Consider the following 17,474-nt stretch of genomic DNA (forward strand, 5'->3'; position numbering starts at 1 on the left):
TTGGGCTACAAACCATGCAAGTGGCATTGAGGATGACTTTACTGTCTCAATTCGTTTGACCGGAAGAGTTAACTCCTTTAGCATGTTGTCTTGGCGATTAGATGATTCACTTTCATCTTTCTTCCTTTTAGGGATATATTGGAGTGCCGGACTTACTTTCTTGCCATATGACGTAACATTCCCTCTATAAGACTTATTCGCGTTGGTTTGTACCTCCTTACTAGAAGCTTTGGCTTCACCAGTAGTCACCTCTTCTATTTTAGTTGAGGGCTCTTTATTCTTGCTTTTCATGCCATCATTAGCTTTCAGCTCCTTCACAATGCAGTTCTTCAAGTAGAACTTTGCATCGGCGAAGTGTGACTCAGCCTCGGTGAATGGCTCATCATTAGCAACTACCGTCTTCTCGACTTCACCCTCGTAGTATTTTAAACATTGATGGTAGGTAGATGGAACTACTTTATTCTCATGTATCCAAGGCCTCCCAAGCAAAACATTGTATGAAGTCTTCGCGTCGATCACATGCAGCCATGCACTTGATTGCATATCTTCAATAGTGATTCCCATCCTGATCGCGCCTATGGCTCTTTGCCCCCTTGTTTGAATCCTTGGATCATCACACAACTTTCTGAGAGTTCGTTCATGGGAATACCAAGTTCTTTCACAGTGTGGATTGGCAAAATGTTCACTGAGGATCCTCCATCAACCAAAATCCGATTTACCTTTTCATCGCGCATATAGCTAACCAGGTACAATGGGCAGTTATGAGGAGTATCACCTAGCAAAAGATCGTCATTTGTGAACGTGACCTTTTCCTCACAAGCATTAACTTCTTGAGGAGTGGACTCGATGGGCTTTTTCGAAGATGGTGCCAACGGTAGGTCATCACTCTTTTCTTCCCCTTTGTCAGCATGGCAATAAGAGGCATCAATACCCTCATGGGAAATCTTCGTACGGAACCAACTTGGTAAAAACTCCTCCAAGGTCACTAGATTTCGTGGCTTTTGAGAATGGTGCATCTCCACTTTTTCTTTCTTCAAATGCCTAACTGGAATATTTTTCGTTGGTCCTTTTACCATCATCTTCCTTGTTGGTTATTCTATTGATTCTTTTCATGGGCTCCTTTTGGGGTGCCTACGACGAGTCACCAATGTCCAACCTTTATCATCATCAGGTTGATTGACTTCAGCTTTGTCACTCTCCAGTAATTCTTCATCTTTACTTTCTTTAAAACCACACAAGCCATCCAGACTGAATGAGCCAAAGGTGATAGAGACTTGGTTTGCGCTTGCTTTCTCATCTTCAAGCACGATCTTCTTTTCGCGAGCCAAATCCATGACTTTATCCTTGAAGACAAAGCACTTCTCCAAAGGGTGGCTTACAAGTCGGTGATATTTGCAGTAGTTTGGGTCATTTGTTTTCCCAACTTCATTTGGTCGCTACATCTCCGGAAGCTCAATGAGATTTAACTCGAGGAGTTCTTCGAAAATGGCTGGCACATCAGAATCCAGGAATGGGTACTCTTTTTCCTGCATTTCTTTTAGAGTCAACTTTCCACTTGGCTTGTCTTGAAAAGAAGTGGATTTCATACTCTGCTTCTTGCTCACCTTCGTCGTAAACTTCATAGGTAACGTATTGACGTTCATAGCTTCTTTGCTTTCAGACTTGGGTACAAACTTTCCCCACTTCCTGACTTCTTGCTTGTCATTCGCTTTGCGAGGTTCATAGATGGGTAGCCTTTCATTCTCAGCGTAGGCCATGCTCAATTCCATATCATGGGCACGAGTTGCAAGTTCTTCAAATGTGCTAGGCTTGATACCTTGCAAGATGTAGTGTAATCCCCAATGCATGTCTTGGATGCACATCTCTATGCCTGAAGCTTCACTAAGCCTGTCTTTATAGTTGAGGCTTGCATTCCTCCAGCGATTGATAAAGTCGATAACTGGTTTCCCCTTTCGTTGACGAGTATTTGTAAGCTCTATCATACTCACCGTGCGTCTTGTGCTATAAAAGCGATTGAGGAACTCTTGCTCTAGTTGATCCCAGCTGTCGATAGATCCAGCCTCGAGGTCCGTGTACCAGTCAAAAGCATTTCCTTTTAGCGAGCGAACAAATTGCTTGATGAGGTAATCTCCATAAGTCCCAACATTGTTGCACGTCTCAATGAAGTGCGCAACATGTTGCTTTAGGTTACCTTTACCATCAAACTGTTGAAACTTCGGAGGTTAATAGCCAGCAGGCATTTTCAACATATCGGCCCTTGCAGTGTACGGCTTTGCATATGTAAGGGAGGATTTGGCAGCAACTTCATATTTGTTCTTAATGGTTCCTTCGATGAACTCCTTCAGTTGATCGATTGGAATCATCCCTTCAGACGAGACAGGGATAGCCTTAGTGGATGCTGCTTGTCTTGGGGGAGAGTCACTCTCTAGAACTTCTGGGAGCTTGCCGGGTGCATGGGTAGATTCTTCTTCCATCAAGATTCCCACCCTGTCTGTTAGTTTGTCAATTTTAGCCTCTTGATTTTACATGCATTTGGTCAAGACAGCGATTGTTTCCGTCAAGTTTGCCAACTGTTCCTCCATAGATGAAGTGTTTGTCACCATGGCTTGCATGATTGTCGTGGATGACAAAGAGTATCATGGATTTTTACACAGATTGATCCTTGATTGGCTCACGTTATGTGGTGTAAGTGGGGAGGATTCATCGCTTGAAGCATCATCATCTTCCTTCACAGCAGAGTGCTTGGAGCCGGAGAGGTCAAGCAGAGCAAGAGTTTTCTTGATCTTTTCAGCAACAACGCTTCCTCCTTCAGATGCGTTTGTGGAAGATATTGCTCCTTTTGAGGATGAAGATCCGAAAACAAGGGTTGATGTGGACGGCTCTTGGGGTGTTTGTTGTCCTAAAGAGCTTGCTTTGGTCCTCGTAACTGGTCCAAAGCTTCTAAAGGTAACATCGAGGATGCTTTCCACATCATCATAGAACCAGGAGTTAGCAGCCTTAGTGGAAGTTGAACCGGAGTTGATTTTCTTTGAATCCATTTCAATGTTCTTGAACTTTGGTGATTGAAAGGTTGAGATGAGAGGTAGAGATTGTCCCACTGGGCGTGCCAGAATTTGTAGACAATAAATTTGGTTCGAGAAAATAAAATCAAGACCACAAAATATCACAACAATCGTAGTATTTTATTTCGAATATTTGAGTGTTACAATCTATATGAATCCTTTGATTCTTCCTTTCAATGGTAAATAAATTCAAGGGACTTTATACTTGCTCTTGAATATGTATTTGTTGCCTCGAACGATGATCTTGCTCTTGAGCTTGAGCTTGATTGCTTGAACTTGACCTTAACCTTGATTTGTTCTTCGTTCTTGAACTTGCACTTGATTTCTTGAACTTGAACTTGAAGCCTGAAACTTGTGGAGGAATTTGCAGCGTTTGATCCATGAGCTCTTTCTTGCTTCTTGTTATATCTTTTGGTGTCTTTTATGAGTTATGAAGACTCTTATTTATAGTTGTGGAGGGAAGAGTTGTGATAAGAACAAACTCTTTCCGATCAATCAAATTGAAGTGTGACATGACCGCATTTGATTGGCCAGAACATGTCACTTGTATATGTGGCATGATTTCATTGGCTTTTTAGTGTGACTTGGCATGCCTTGTCATTTTGACACGTGGCATGGTCCTATTGGCTCTCCCGTTTGACTTGGCGCGCCACGTTATTTGACACGTGGCACCAAACTGGGCTTCTAGGAAGATGTCATCTTGGGCTTAATGAAGTGGGCTCATCACTTTAGCCCAATTAAATGGGCTAGCCCAATAGATTAAGACTTATTTATTTAATCCATATATATTGGACTTATATAATTAATTCAATTATATTAGCCCATATCTTTATTTGGACCAATATATCTTGAATTTAAAATATAGTCCAAATTATTTTATGAATTTAATTTTAATAAAATTTATATGCCTACAAATACCCCTCTTCAGAATTTGTTATATTTACTGTTTATATTGATGACATAAATCTTGTTGGAACTCCAAAAGGCAATTGAATATCTTAAGAAAGAATTTGAGATGAAAGATCTTGGGAAGATAAAATTTTGTCTTGGTCTGCAAATTGAACATTTAGCAGACGAGATCTTTATCCATCAATCTGCCTATACAGCAAGGGTCTTATAACGCTTTTACATGGACAAAGCGCACCCATTGAGCACACCAATGGTTGTTCGATCACTTGAAGTGGGTACGGATTTGCTCCGACCTCCAGAAGAGGATGAGGAACTCCTTGGTCCCGAAGTACCCTATCTCAATGCAATTGGTGTACTAATGTATCTTGCTAATGCTACAAGGCCTGACATAACATTTTCTGTTAATTTACTAGCAAGATATAGTTCCTCTCCTACACGGATTAAGGATCCGTTTTTACCTCCAGAAGAGAATGATGAACTCCTTGGTCCATATATACCCAAGTCTCTGCATTGTACTCTTTTTCCCTTGCTCGGATTTTTTTCCCGTTGGATTTTTCCTGGTAAGGTCTTTTAATGAGGCAGCTTGCAATGTATATTATTAGTGTACTCTTTTTCCTTGACTAGGATTTTTTTTCCCCATGGGGTTTTTCCTAGTAAGGTTTTAACGAGGCACATAATAATGAACATCCAAGAGGGAGTGTTACGAAAATATTATTATGAATGTTCATTTATTACTCCACTGTAGATAGTCTTCCTAAAGAAGATTATCCATTTAATACTTTATTGAAGTTTTCTACAAACAGCTGATGCAGGCAGGTTGCAAGCAACTCAATGAAATGACTTGTAGCAGCTACTTGATTTGATGAGATTAGTTTAAATCGATCTGAAATAGTGGTGGATAATATTCTCTACAAATTAAACTTTTTAGAAGATGGTATACATGATTGGAATGCGGAGACTCAAATATTTGAAACAAGGTTTACATCAGGGGGGAGTAAAATACGCGATGCACTCTTTTTTGTCCTTACTAAGGTTTTTTCCCACAGGGGTTTCCTTATAAGGTTTTTAATGAGGCACCTAGCAATGCGTATTACTAAATATGTGTACTCTTTTTTCTTCACTGGGATTTTTTCCCAAGTGGTTTTTCCTAGTAAGGTTTTAATGAGGCACATTATCTTTTAATGAACATCCAAGGGGGAGTGTTATAAATATATTATATTATGGATATTTATTTAGTACTCTGTTATAAATAAGCTATTACGTTATAAATATATATTATATTATGGATGTTCATTTAGTACTCCGTTGTAAATAAGCTTCCTGAAGAAGCTTATCCATATGGGACTCCGCCGTAAATATGGTTATCTATTTAGTACTCTATTGGAAATAAGCTTACTGAAGAAGCTTATCATTTCGGTACTCCGTTATGGATGAATATTACCCCCGGCATAAGATTATCTATATCTGGTACAATAGCAACTTACAAGAAGCTTACACAGCAGCTTGCAGTAGCAGCTTACAAGCAACTTACACAGCAGCTTGCAGTAGCAGCTTACATAGCAGCTTCCTTTATTCTATAAATAGAGGAGATTTCAGTTCATTATATACATGAATTTGAAGTTGAATAATAAATCTCTACTTGTCTTTGATTTCTTTACTTTAAAGTCATTATTTTATAACACTTTGATAAATTTTTCTAGAGTTTTAACTTATATAAGTGAAACTTCATGCTATTGTTATGGAGTTTTACTTGTAAAGGTTGAAACTCCGGGATCTTGGCTATTTTTTGAACATATATTCGAAAAGGGATAAAGTACACATATAGCTCTTAAAGTGAATAGTATTAAAATATTATATCTATTTACTTTATGAGCAGAACTTTAAATTTAACAAGTATTGTTCCTCACTTGTCTCATGAGCAGCACTTTTAACCTTAAAATTTTGCCCATAAAATAAGTAGAGCCAAAAGTTAAAAGACCACCCCAAAAAACAATTTATACATTATTCATGGGGCAAGTGCACAGATAGCCATTCTCAGGAATATTATTTAGAGATTAGTCAGTACTTATTTTATTCTAAAATTAAAACTAAAAATCTTAATTTCAGCACAATTCAGAACATGTTATAAATAGAATTTTATTTATAGTGAATGTCTATATTTAGAGAGATTCTAGGGTTCATTACTTGGTGGCTAAGTCACCATCTCCCTGTAAATAGAGGGTTCTATTCCATTGTAATTGATCCCATATCAATAAGATTTTTTTTTCTCTCTATCTCTACTTTGCTCTGTAATACTCTTCTTCTTTTATTATTTTATAACACGTTATCAGTACGAGACTCTAACCTATTGAGTAGAAGCTTTGGGATTGAGCATAATGATTGTCAATTGTTCAATGAACTTCCTTCATGGTTAAATTTTGGATTTAAGGTAAGTATTTTACTTTATTTCTCTCTTTTAAATTCTTGAATTCTATAATTTGATTTTAAATACAAGCAAAGACAATAAACTTTGATTATAACTCGAATAGAGTTTGTAAGAAATTATAACCACTCAAAGTGGTAAAATTTCTCTATCTTGCCATGATCAAATTCATGTATGATTGTGGGCAAAGAAGTGAAAACGCGTCCCATTGAATTTGCTTCATTCTCACTCCCTTAAGAGAATGTGATAGCAATATATGATACGTCTGAAAGAAGACAAAATTATTACCATAAAGGTATCAATGGATGTGGACGTGACAATAGACGAAATTATAATTGTCTCATTGTGATAATAAGAATAATAAGGATTCTCAAAATAATCCTTCACTCTGTGAAAGTAATATTTGTCATCGATTTGGCATGAGATTTTGTAAAGCACATATAGATGATTATGGTCCATTCATGATGTGAATGTGACAACATCTGATTTATGAAGACATATTCATTCTTGGAAGAATATGAACGTGCTAGTAATAGTGAATATACCACACTCACCTCTGGAGGGAGGTTTGAGATAAAATAAGAAAATAATATCATTATTATGGCATGAATGATCACTGGTCACGTACCTGTTGTACACCAAAATATTTTTGCAATGTGATTATTAAAGAACAACAGTGATGCAATAAACAAATCTTGCATATAATTTTGACAATTACCATAATGGTATAACTTTTTCTTTAAAAGAGATATTTACCATATGGATGTTGATGAATATGTGGTACTACAAAATTAATTGAGAACTCTGCAAGAGCCAATTATACTATTTTGGAGAAACACAATTGATTACCAATAAGGTATTGTGTTGTAGTAAGTCTCAAAGAAGCTTATTCAGTTTCCAAAGTATACGCGAAAGCGGTTGATTATATTGATACTATAAATAAAAGAAAGATTTAATATATTCTATTACTACAACTTGTAGCGGGGTAATATGTATGTAAAAAATTACCCGCTTTATTCTCCAGTTTGTACAATACAAACAAAAGAATGCCACACTAAAGTGGATATTTATTGATATAAAAACCCATATCATAATAAACTTGAAGTTTATTGATAATTGCACACGTTATGGTGTAAATCTAAAATTTATCAATATTGATAATTTATTCAGTTGGCATAATTGGTTTAGCTATATTAATTTAAGTATGATGTGAAAAATAAAAGAGAATTCACATGGGTAAATATTAAAGAACTAGAAAATTCTGTACGAATTCTCTTATGTTGTTCTCATTAATTAATAAACCAACTAAAATTGGGGATTAAATCTCATGAATGCTGGAAATATCAAAGGTGAATATGGACTCATTCACCTGCCATGTATATCACATAAGATGCATCTATGAGATGGTTACATGTACAGTTATTATTAACTTGCAACATGGTGTTTTACGAGATAACTTGCTTAGTAATTTAATTTCGAGCAAATTTCCAGATTTTCTATTCAAGAAGTTCATCTTGATAAGTTGGTTTACATCATAGTTGGTTTAGCAAAATAATTTATTGAGTGCCCCCACTTAATAGCTAAACTATTGCTTATGAGAATAAAGTTATCTATATTAGTTTGATATAGGTTATATACGAAAGTATATTACATTCTCCCCTCACAAGTGCTTCACGGTCAGGAATCAAATAATTTCATCGTGTTATTATTAATGTGCAGTGTATATTTTGATTAACACCATAACGCACAAAGATGGATTTTCAAAATTGAGGAAAACAAGTTAGTTTTTCCAACATGAGGAGGAGAGACGTTAAACAGTTGAGGAAAAGTTACGTGGAATGAATTATCATTTGTACATTTAGATCCTCGAATAAGATAATATGAACTTGAAGTTCATAAAAAGATAATTCATTTGCAATATATTGCAAAGCATGCTAGATGTATTTGCTGACTCAAAGAAAGTAACTATATACTTATTGGAAATGCTCATATTAAGTCCTAAAAGGACAAAGCCTATAATACGCTTAAAGCGTATAGATAAATCGGTTTCAAATAAACTTCTTCATAATGAAGATGAGCAAATGATCATAATAAAGGAAGCAAGTGATCTAGAAGATCACATGACATAAAACTTCATAAAATCTCATGAGAAGTTCAAGTACCTAAAAATATGAATGAAGAGATCTCTATGTTATATCTTTACGAAAAATAAGCAGGTTGGAACCGATATAAAATGTTCGTCGACGAACATCTAGGATAGCACTAAATATATATGAGGATCTTAAGTCTGAAGAAACAATTCGAATAGAATTGGTTTCATATGAAATACATGTAGTTTTGGACATGTAGTTCAACAACTTGAAAATATAAAGTCAATGGTGTGTGCAATCACTTTTATCTATCTTATATGTCTATGCATGACATAAAAACTTGATATGCATCTAAAGTCTATTTATATGGCTTATTTGATTATACTTATATGATAATCCCTGAAGGATTCAAATTGCTTAAAGCATAAAATTCTTGATCTTTAAGTACCACATCCTCAATGCAATTTATGCATAAATGTATCTTGCTATAACTATAAGCATGATAATGTGATAGCGAGAATACCTCTATGGAGATATTGAAGAGCCATTCCACGATATTTATGAAGACATTATATATCTATCATGAATGATGATTTCAAGGTGCAAAATATTCCTTCAAGTTAATATGGCTGATTTATTTTTCAAATCTCTACCAACAATCTCTTGAAGATGGTGCACAAGATTGGAATGCGAAGGCTCAAGGATGTGATTGATGCTCTCATTAGGGAGAGTTAATGTGCGTTGCACTCTTTTTCCCTTATAAGGTTTTGTCCCACTGGATTTTCCTTGCAAGGTTTTTAATGAGGCAACCAAAAGGCGTATTGTTAGATATGTGTACTCTTTTTCCTTTACTAGAATTTATTCCCACTGGGTTTTATTTTAGTTAAGGTTTTAACGATGCACATTATATGTTGAATAAACATTCAAGGGGAGTGTTATAAATAGAATTTTATTTATGGTGAATGTCTATATTTAGAGAGATTCTAGGGTTCATTACTTAGTAGCTAATTCACCCTCTCCCTATAAATAGAAGGTTCTATTCCATTGTAATTGATCCCATATCAATAAGAATTCTCCCTTTCTCTACTTTGCTCTGCAATACTCTTCTTCTTTTATTATTTTATAACAAAACATTTTTTCTCCTGAAAAATTGAACGATTCAGGACACGTTATTTAATTCCTAAATAACAGCCCTTTAAAGTGGCTATCTAGTGTCATCTCTATGTTATTCATTGACCATGTAACTATTGGGCCTCATATTCCAAACATACCAGCTTGGTCCATGGGCCTTCTGCTAACACTTATCGCTATGCCCAGCCCAAGAATAACTTGGCGCGAAATCTGACTGGCATACGAGACACGTCATCATCCACCTCACCATTCCCGCCAAAATCATCTACCTATAAATTTCTTTCATCCTTCTCTGTTTCACTTTTCGCCTCTCATCAGTAATGGAGTTCACGGAATCTTCACCGCCGCATCGCAAATCATCTCCGGCGAATTCAGTTTCCCGTAAAAAATCCGCCGGTGTACTAGCTCCGGTGCTGGACCAATGGAGCACAAAAACACCAGAGAAACCGATAAATCCTCCTTTCAATGTCCAAAATCGCAGCGCCTGCTCCCTAGTCTCGTTGAAAGACGTCAGAGAAGCAGCTCAGAAGCTACGAACACCAGCCCCAACCCGACGCGAGCTGATTTATGACCCGTTATTTAGCTCCGATGAGCAGAAATGTTCGTCGGTATCTGAATCGCCAGTGGCTGAACAAAAGAAGCGTGTAAATTCAGTAATGCTGCCGGTAAAGTGAGTGCTTTTTGGATTCTTCGTTTCCAATAGTGCTTGTCACAAGTTATTTTCGCTTGATTTTGATTAACTTTTATAGTAAAATTTAATTTGAAGAAATCTATAATTTGAACAAATAATAAGATATTGATTTGCATAATTTTTATTAGTCTCAAAGTTAATAATACTTCATCGATCTGGAAAAATTGTGATCAACGCATCTAATTTATGTGTGTGTTCAGATATGGAGTTATTAATGTACTTTCAAATAAAAAATTTGTAATTAAAAAATCTGACACCAATCTGGGATTGAATATAGGTGTTCATAACACGCAACGGAAGATAAGAACAATCCTCGGTAGAACTTTTCGTGTTTAAAATTTATTTACATATAAAAGATCGGATCTAAGACATACCTGGTTGAAAGAATCTTGTTTCAAAATTTCTTCGATAGTGCGAAGACCCTAGCGTATCCACACCGAGATTGGTCCTTGCTATTAACTCTTTGATCAATGAAACCCCGTGAACAAATTGAATGAAAATATTGTGTTGAAATATTTCTCAAAAATCCCAACTCAAAGGTAGAAGACAAGAAACAATTTTCTTGTACTAGTATTTTCTATCTTGGTTTTATATTGCACTATTACTTTCTCAAAGTAATTTTCTTTTTAAGAATAACTGTCTTGGTTTCTTTACAATATGTATAAGATCTATATGTCTCACTAATTCTTAATTAGGACTCACACACATATATATACACATAATTTCCATTGGAAAGTACAAATCACATGTCTTATGGTAAATATTTTAAAAAAAAAATGTAACTTATTTATGGAATTCAATTCTAAATTGAATTCTACAACTTAGTCAACATTTTAAAATAAAAACACGTAACTCATTTATGGAATTCAATTCTAAATTGAGTTCTACAACTTAGTCACAATTTTAAAATAAAAACATGTAACTCATTCATGGAATTCAATTCTAAATTGAATTCTATAACTTAGTCAATATTTGAAAATAAAAACATGCAACACATTTATAGAATTCAATTCTAAATTGAATTCTTTTATTAATATTTTCCTATTAAAAAATTATCTCCCATATCAAATGGTTTGAAAATTGTAGACAATACCATAAGGACTTTCCATGTTAATTAATCCAATTCAAAATTGGATTTACTAACAAGACTTTATTAATATTTTATATAACATCTTTTATATAAAATAAGTGCTAATTATATATATCACATATATATATTTTAACCAAGAGATATAATTTTGTTTTTCTATTCTAAATAGAATATTTCAATTTGTTCACAATATTAATTATATCCTCTGTGCTAGCAAAGAATATAATAATATTTCATTTGGATTAATAACTAAATTTATTTGACTAATTAAATTCTTTAATTTAATTATCAAATAATAAAGCAATTAATCCTTTAGCAAAGATCAGAACACTCGTTAGTGTGCGACCCCATAGGTTCAATACTAAGCCGGTAGTAAATTGATCACATCAATATACTGATCAAGGGTGGCGTCTAGCAACACTCCTTAACGACCGGATAACATGAAGTATACAATTTACTCTCAAGAACCTGTAGAAGACTAATGTATTAATTCCTTCTGTCATTATAGCTCTGGGTCACCCTAGGATATGGTTCAACTGCCAAATCCTAATAAGCGACCAACTATGTGTTCATGTCAAAATATAATCAACCATTGAATGACCTAAGAAACTCTTTTCATCTTTCATTCAATCGCCCTGGCCAAGGTCTTAATTTGGTCAGTTATAATTCATGACAACATGGAGCTTAAACTCATTACCAAGAGTTGACAGATTCCATCTTGATCAATCACTAATTCTACAAGTATTTAATCATGCCCAATATCCTTTCAACTATCGCCCTAGGGCCATAGGTGTCTAGTATCAAAGTACAATAAATAGCTTGTCAATTACTATGATGATATCAGGTCAAAGGAAGTTCTTAGATCACATTCTTCCAGAGAATATCCCATTGACAGTTTATGGTAATTCTAACCATTAGGAATTATCCAATGAGTCGGTTCAATGATCATATCTCTATATGCATCATCTATCTATGTGATTTAGTTAATGAGATCAACTAATCTTTATCCTATAAAGATGATCACATAGATATTGATCTAACCGGATTATTAATGTCCAAATTAATAATCCTATGATCAAGAACAAAATTTAGATTAAATTATAAGAGACTTCACTCTCATTATCATGATCTCCATCACAATGTCAAGTCTCAAAATTTAATCAAGGACCTTATCAAATTAATCAAGCAATTAATAACAATGATAAAAGAATATCAAATGCCATATATATATATTTTATATGAAATAACGTTCACAAAAAAATATGTTCAGATCATTAAATATGATATTGGATCTAGGGCATATCTAATATATCCCTAACATAAGCACTATAAATTAGAAGTTTAAAGTTAAATATAATTTCATTAATGTTTGAGAAAATATACTAGTAAAAGTTAGATTGTTTGATTTTTCAAATGGTAATAGTTTCACTATTTTTTAACAAAGGAGTAAATTTTGGTCAAATTATAGAACATATGGCTTTTGAAAAGCCAAAAGTAACAGAAAATCAGGGGACAAAGTGAGTACTACAGTTAGCTTCTCCAATTCAAGATTGTTGTCTATAGCTATTGCAAAATATTAGCTTCTGAATAAAGCTTTCTTTTTCCCCTTCAAAATCATTAGCTTCTGAAAGTTGCATGTAGCTTAAGAGTTTGAACAAATAAGCTGAAAGTAAACAGAAAAGTTGGCTATGACCTGGGTGTGGCCTAGATACCACCGTTATAACAATAGTTTTAAAAAGGTTGGCTAGGAATTTTATTAAAAACACTTGTGCTTCTGGAACTATGGTCTCTTCAATCTTGGCTATTGAATGGTGTAGCATATGTATGAATATCTAGATTAAATGGAGCACACAAGGAATGATCCATGTTAGAGTTAAATTGAAGGTTTTGATAACGACAATAACAAGTGGAGTATCATTTATTAGCTCGTAGTGGTAAAAAGTATCACTTGGTCGGCTTTTCTTCTGTGGTTCTTAACATATATGTTTGTGTTAGTGTAGGTACGAAATGTTGGAAAAGTTCTTCAACAGCATGTATAGTTCAATTCGGCTGCTGCATTTGAAGGGTTCTGCAACAACTTTCACTAATATTAGTGCCAAAGTTCAGAATTTGACTGATAAGTATGAAAATCACAAATATTCAATCATTAATAATCACGTTGTTCTCTATATCTAAAGGAAGACTAATTCTTTATCTTTTGACTTCTAGGAGGTTTTCTTACAGCCATTTAGCTCAGCTGAAGTTTATTTTACCTGAAGCAATTGAGATACAGAAGATTCTCAAGCATGATGAGCTCACTTGCTGTATGAAGCCAGATCTTTATGTAACTTTAAATGCCAATGCAATTGAGGGTAGTGAGAAGTGGAAATCTAACACTAGCAGTGTTCTGTTAAGGAAAGTTTTCCGCTCTCGGCTCTTGGATTTCTTCAAGTCCCACCCTGGGGTAAGCAATTCTTCTAACGTTTTCATTTATTTAAAGAATGATTCTACCCAAGTATAACTCGATGCACTATTGATTTTTATTGGTTAAATTTACTTGGAAAGACTAGCATGGTCTCAGGTGTGCCTGTTCTACTTAGTTCTTAGTTGATATTTATCTTTGTTGTTATGCGAAGCTCTGCATTTTCCGTAAGACACCCTCCAACTCTTTTTCGTCTGCTCTGATGCTTCATTTGCAAACAACTGGTCTTGACTTATTGAGAGAAATATAGACCCGTTAACAGTATAGCAGAAGCAGAAGTTTCATATGGAGAAGTCGAGATTTTGAGTTTCTGGGTCTTTTGCTGTATGACACGTTCTCTGACAAATGATACATATGTTTCTAACATTTACATTGTGGAGAAGATCTTAAGTTTAATCATATTGTATAGTGCCTCTGGAACATTATAGGTGCTTTATACCGTATCATATTAAACTTGTCTAGGAATGAAGCCAGAGATGAAGCGCATAAAGATTAGTATTCTAGAGTTTCATGAAGATTCAAAGTAGTTAGGTTGCTGCTTTTATGTATAAAAGGAAAAGCTTAATATAAGGGAAGCAGTTTTGAGTTTATACCATATTTTCTGCAGTTTAGATCACAACTGTTCAGCGACCTGTATTTTACTCATCTCAGCATTGAAATAACCAGCACAAACACTTTTACATATATGTTGTCAGCTAAGATCTCGTTAAAGTAGATTTGAATGTTATACCTGAATCATATTGCCCCCTGTATCCCTCTAAAGAAAAATGAAAGGAAGATGATGGATGATGTTATTTCCATGACAGCAATTTCTCTATCATTGTTGGCAATAACTACTATTTCTGCATTTTCAGGGTGATGACATTCCTGAGGAAACGCTGCCTGGGCCATTCTCACAGTCTAAGCAACCAGTGACCAACTCGTCTAGACCTTCTGTCTCGTCCTTAGCCAATGAGACACCTGATGGTGCATTTTTGCTGCAGTCAGTAGCTGCATCACACCTGTCTGGCTCTTTTAGAAGATGCTTTTCAAAACAGGCATGTATTACTGGAGGAAATGCCAAGGAAGAAGATAGAGCTGGGCTTGTGCCAGTTTCAATACCCCTCAAAGTCGAAAGTTCCACTAAGAAGAAAACAGTAGCATGTGCTGATGCTCCTAAGTTATGTTCAAAACAAACTAATATGAAATATTCATCAGGAGGGATTGTTTCGGCTAGTTCACCATCATGTCATCCACCTGCAACTCCGATGATCGAAGCCAAAAAGGGAGAGAATGGTTCTATGTCAGCTCCAGCTACCCCTTTGCTTGAACCTCCTAATAGATGTTACATGAGTCCAGACGATGATCCAGGTGAATCACCAATAAAACTAGCTAGACACTCATCGACTAGAAGGTCATTGTTCTTCGACACTCCTGTGCGGAATGCAAATGCTGCTGATCAAGTCCGTGAGAGTGAAAGGTTTTCAACCGATGATATTTTAGACATTCTTCCCGAGAATCTTCTGAACTCGGTAAGACAAGATGAACTTGCATGTCAATCTTCCTTGATAGAATTTGTTTAGACTAGCTCCATACGAATCATTGAAATTCTCATCTCTCGTAGTAGTTAAGCTACAAAAATTTGTCCCTCTGCATCTTTAGACTTTTATACTAACATGAGCGTATCCTGTAGCTTATGTTTGTCATTCATGAATGATGAGATTATTGGGTGATTTTTCCCAACTTCTGATTCCACCAACGAGAAGTTGACTTGTATGACTCCACAGATGGGAGAAAAAGAGAGCAAGGCACTAGAGCAGCAAGACCCAGCCATATCTCAGGCAAAAAGGCGCAAACAGATGATTGCGTGTTTGCCTCGCCTCTTTGACATGATTTATTTCCTATTTCAATCTATTAAGCGTTCTGTCATGACGAAAGAAGAGCTCATGCACAGACTAATTTCCAAACAGACGGAGCTTGCTGATAAAAGTAAGCCTAGTTGATAACTTGTGTGCTTAATAACCTTTTAGTCCTTTTCGATTTATGCAAGCTTCTTTTTAATCTTGATGTTTCATTAATGCAGGAGAAGTTGAAGAGCAACTTATATTACTGCAAAAACTAGCTCCTGAATGGATTTATGAGAAACCAACATCTAGTGGAGTTCTCCTCTTATGGTAAGCTTCCATTCTTGATATCTGTTTGCCTTTTCTATTACAACGATTCATCCTTCACGTTTTCTTGATCATTTTCCTTCACTCAACTTTTGATGTTTGTTATATTTTTGCAGTCAAAATTCTTTAAAAAAAATGTTTGAAGTTTTATTGCCGTTATTCTTATTATGCAGTGTTAACAAGATATCAAATCCTGACACAATTCGATCAAGACTGGCCGAAGCCAAGTTAGAGAAGCAAGAAAATGGTGATGGTACGATATTTTACCAACTTTGACGATTTAGTTGAAGTTTGTAAATAATAGTGTACTGTTTTGTTTAATTAGGTAGATATATTTACAGTACCACTTCTGCAGCACAACGGATAGTGGAGTTCTGACTTTGTCTCGTATAAAGTCCGCAAGTCGACTTTATATGAGACCAACTTTTATTTTTTGGTTTTTCATCCGATGTGCGGTATCTATATTTGGTCCTACTAAATTCGAATTCGCATCGGAAAATTTCACATTGGTAATAAATCGCTTTCTAACAAAGGCGATTCCATATCCAGGGCTCGAATTTGAAACCTCTGGTTAATAATAGAATAAGATCAACTATTATGATCATTCTAGGTTATTTAATTCTTTGTTTTTAAGGTTTATTTCTTAAGATTTTCAATTTTTGTGAAGTTACGGATCTTCTCCTTTAAAATTGTTCAAACAAAATAAGCATAATATCATAAGCATCAGTATCGAAAAATATAGATGGTACAGACTCTCAAAGTTCAAATGAAAAAGAAATGACATTTTTCTATACTTTAGAAGAGCAACACTTTCGATACGTGTGCTTCAATTCTTTTCAACAAAGCTTGAGGGCATTTAGGTCATTTCACATGACCTCTATACGTGCCCTTTTATGCGCTGTTCAGACACTACGTGTCGCTTTTCTCATATCAATGCTGACAACAGCCCTGTCTGGATAATCCCAGACCTTTCTTCTCTCATCCATCACTGTTCTCCTTTTCTCTCTGTTAGACCTTCTAAGTCTGAAGTGCTTCCTCTCTCTAGTAAGTGCTCAATTTACAAATTTAACTTTCTAAAGCATCTTTTAATTGAATTTATGAAAAGAAAGTAGAAACCTTGAAACTGCAAAAGCTTCATGGCGAGCCCTTCCGTTGAGTGAAGATAGAAATACAGTTCTCTAATCTTGAGTTGTCTTTGAATTCACACTTAATGACTTGTTAATTGTGGGGAAGGAAAAAGGGTGTATCAAAATATTTGAAGAACCCCTCCAAGTTTTCTCAAGTGATTGTATTCTGAAACGGTTTGTAATTATGTGAGGAGTCTTTTCCAAAAGGCATGATGAAGTTGTAACCGTATGAATCTGTTCAGTCACATCTTTTAGAAAAGAAATACTTAAGGAAAAATAGAGAAAATTCAATTAGTCTATGACAAAATTTGGGATTTTCACCCAAATCAGTGTATGTTTGG

At 35.2% G+C, this 17,474-nt stretch overlaps 1 protein-coding gene across 1 annotated transcript; it reads left to right on the top strand.

Annotated features, from left to right (window-relative positions):
• Positions 1-9,926: 9,926 nt before the first annotated feature.
• LOC107818438 (CDT1-like protein a, chloroplastic) lies at positions 9,927-16,576 on the top strand. Its single transcript, XM_016644453.2, has 7 exons — positions 9,927-10,284; positions 13,396-13,515; positions 13,604-13,838; positions 14,711-15,367; positions 15,623-15,824; positions 15,919-16,009; positions 16,180-16,576. The coding sequence occupies exons 1-7, from the start codon at positions 9,935-9,937 to the stop codon at positions 16,280-16,282; spliced, it is 1,758 nt and encodes a 585-aa protein (XP_016499939.2). The 5' UTR covers positions 9,927-9,934; the 3' UTR covers positions 16,283-16,576.
• Positions 16,577-17,474: the final 898 nt, after the last annotated feature.

Source organism: Nicotiana tabacum, chromosome 18 (assembly GCF_000715075.1).
Source record: "Nicotiana tabacum cultivar K326 chromosome 18, ASM71507v2, whole genome shotgun sequence".
NCBI classification, from domain to species: Eukaryota; Viridiplantae; Streptophyta; class Magnoliopsida; order Solanales; family Solanaceae; genus Nicotiana; species Nicotiana tabacum.

Excerpts from the sequence above, each read along its gene's own strand:
- LOC107818438 (XM_016644453.2), top strand. The coding sequence starts at position 9,935 with ATGGAGTTCACGGAATCTTCACCGCCGCATCGCAAATCATCTCCGGCG. Across the intron at positions 10,285-13,395 it reads TCAGTAATGCTGCCGGTAAA|GTACGAAATGTTGGAAAAGT; the intron begins GTGAGTGCTTTT and ends GTGTTAGTGTAG. Across the intron at positions 13,839-14,710 it reads TCTTCAAGTCCCACCCTGGG|GGTGATGACATTCCTGAGGA; the intron begins GTAAGCAATTCT and ends CTGCATTTTCAG.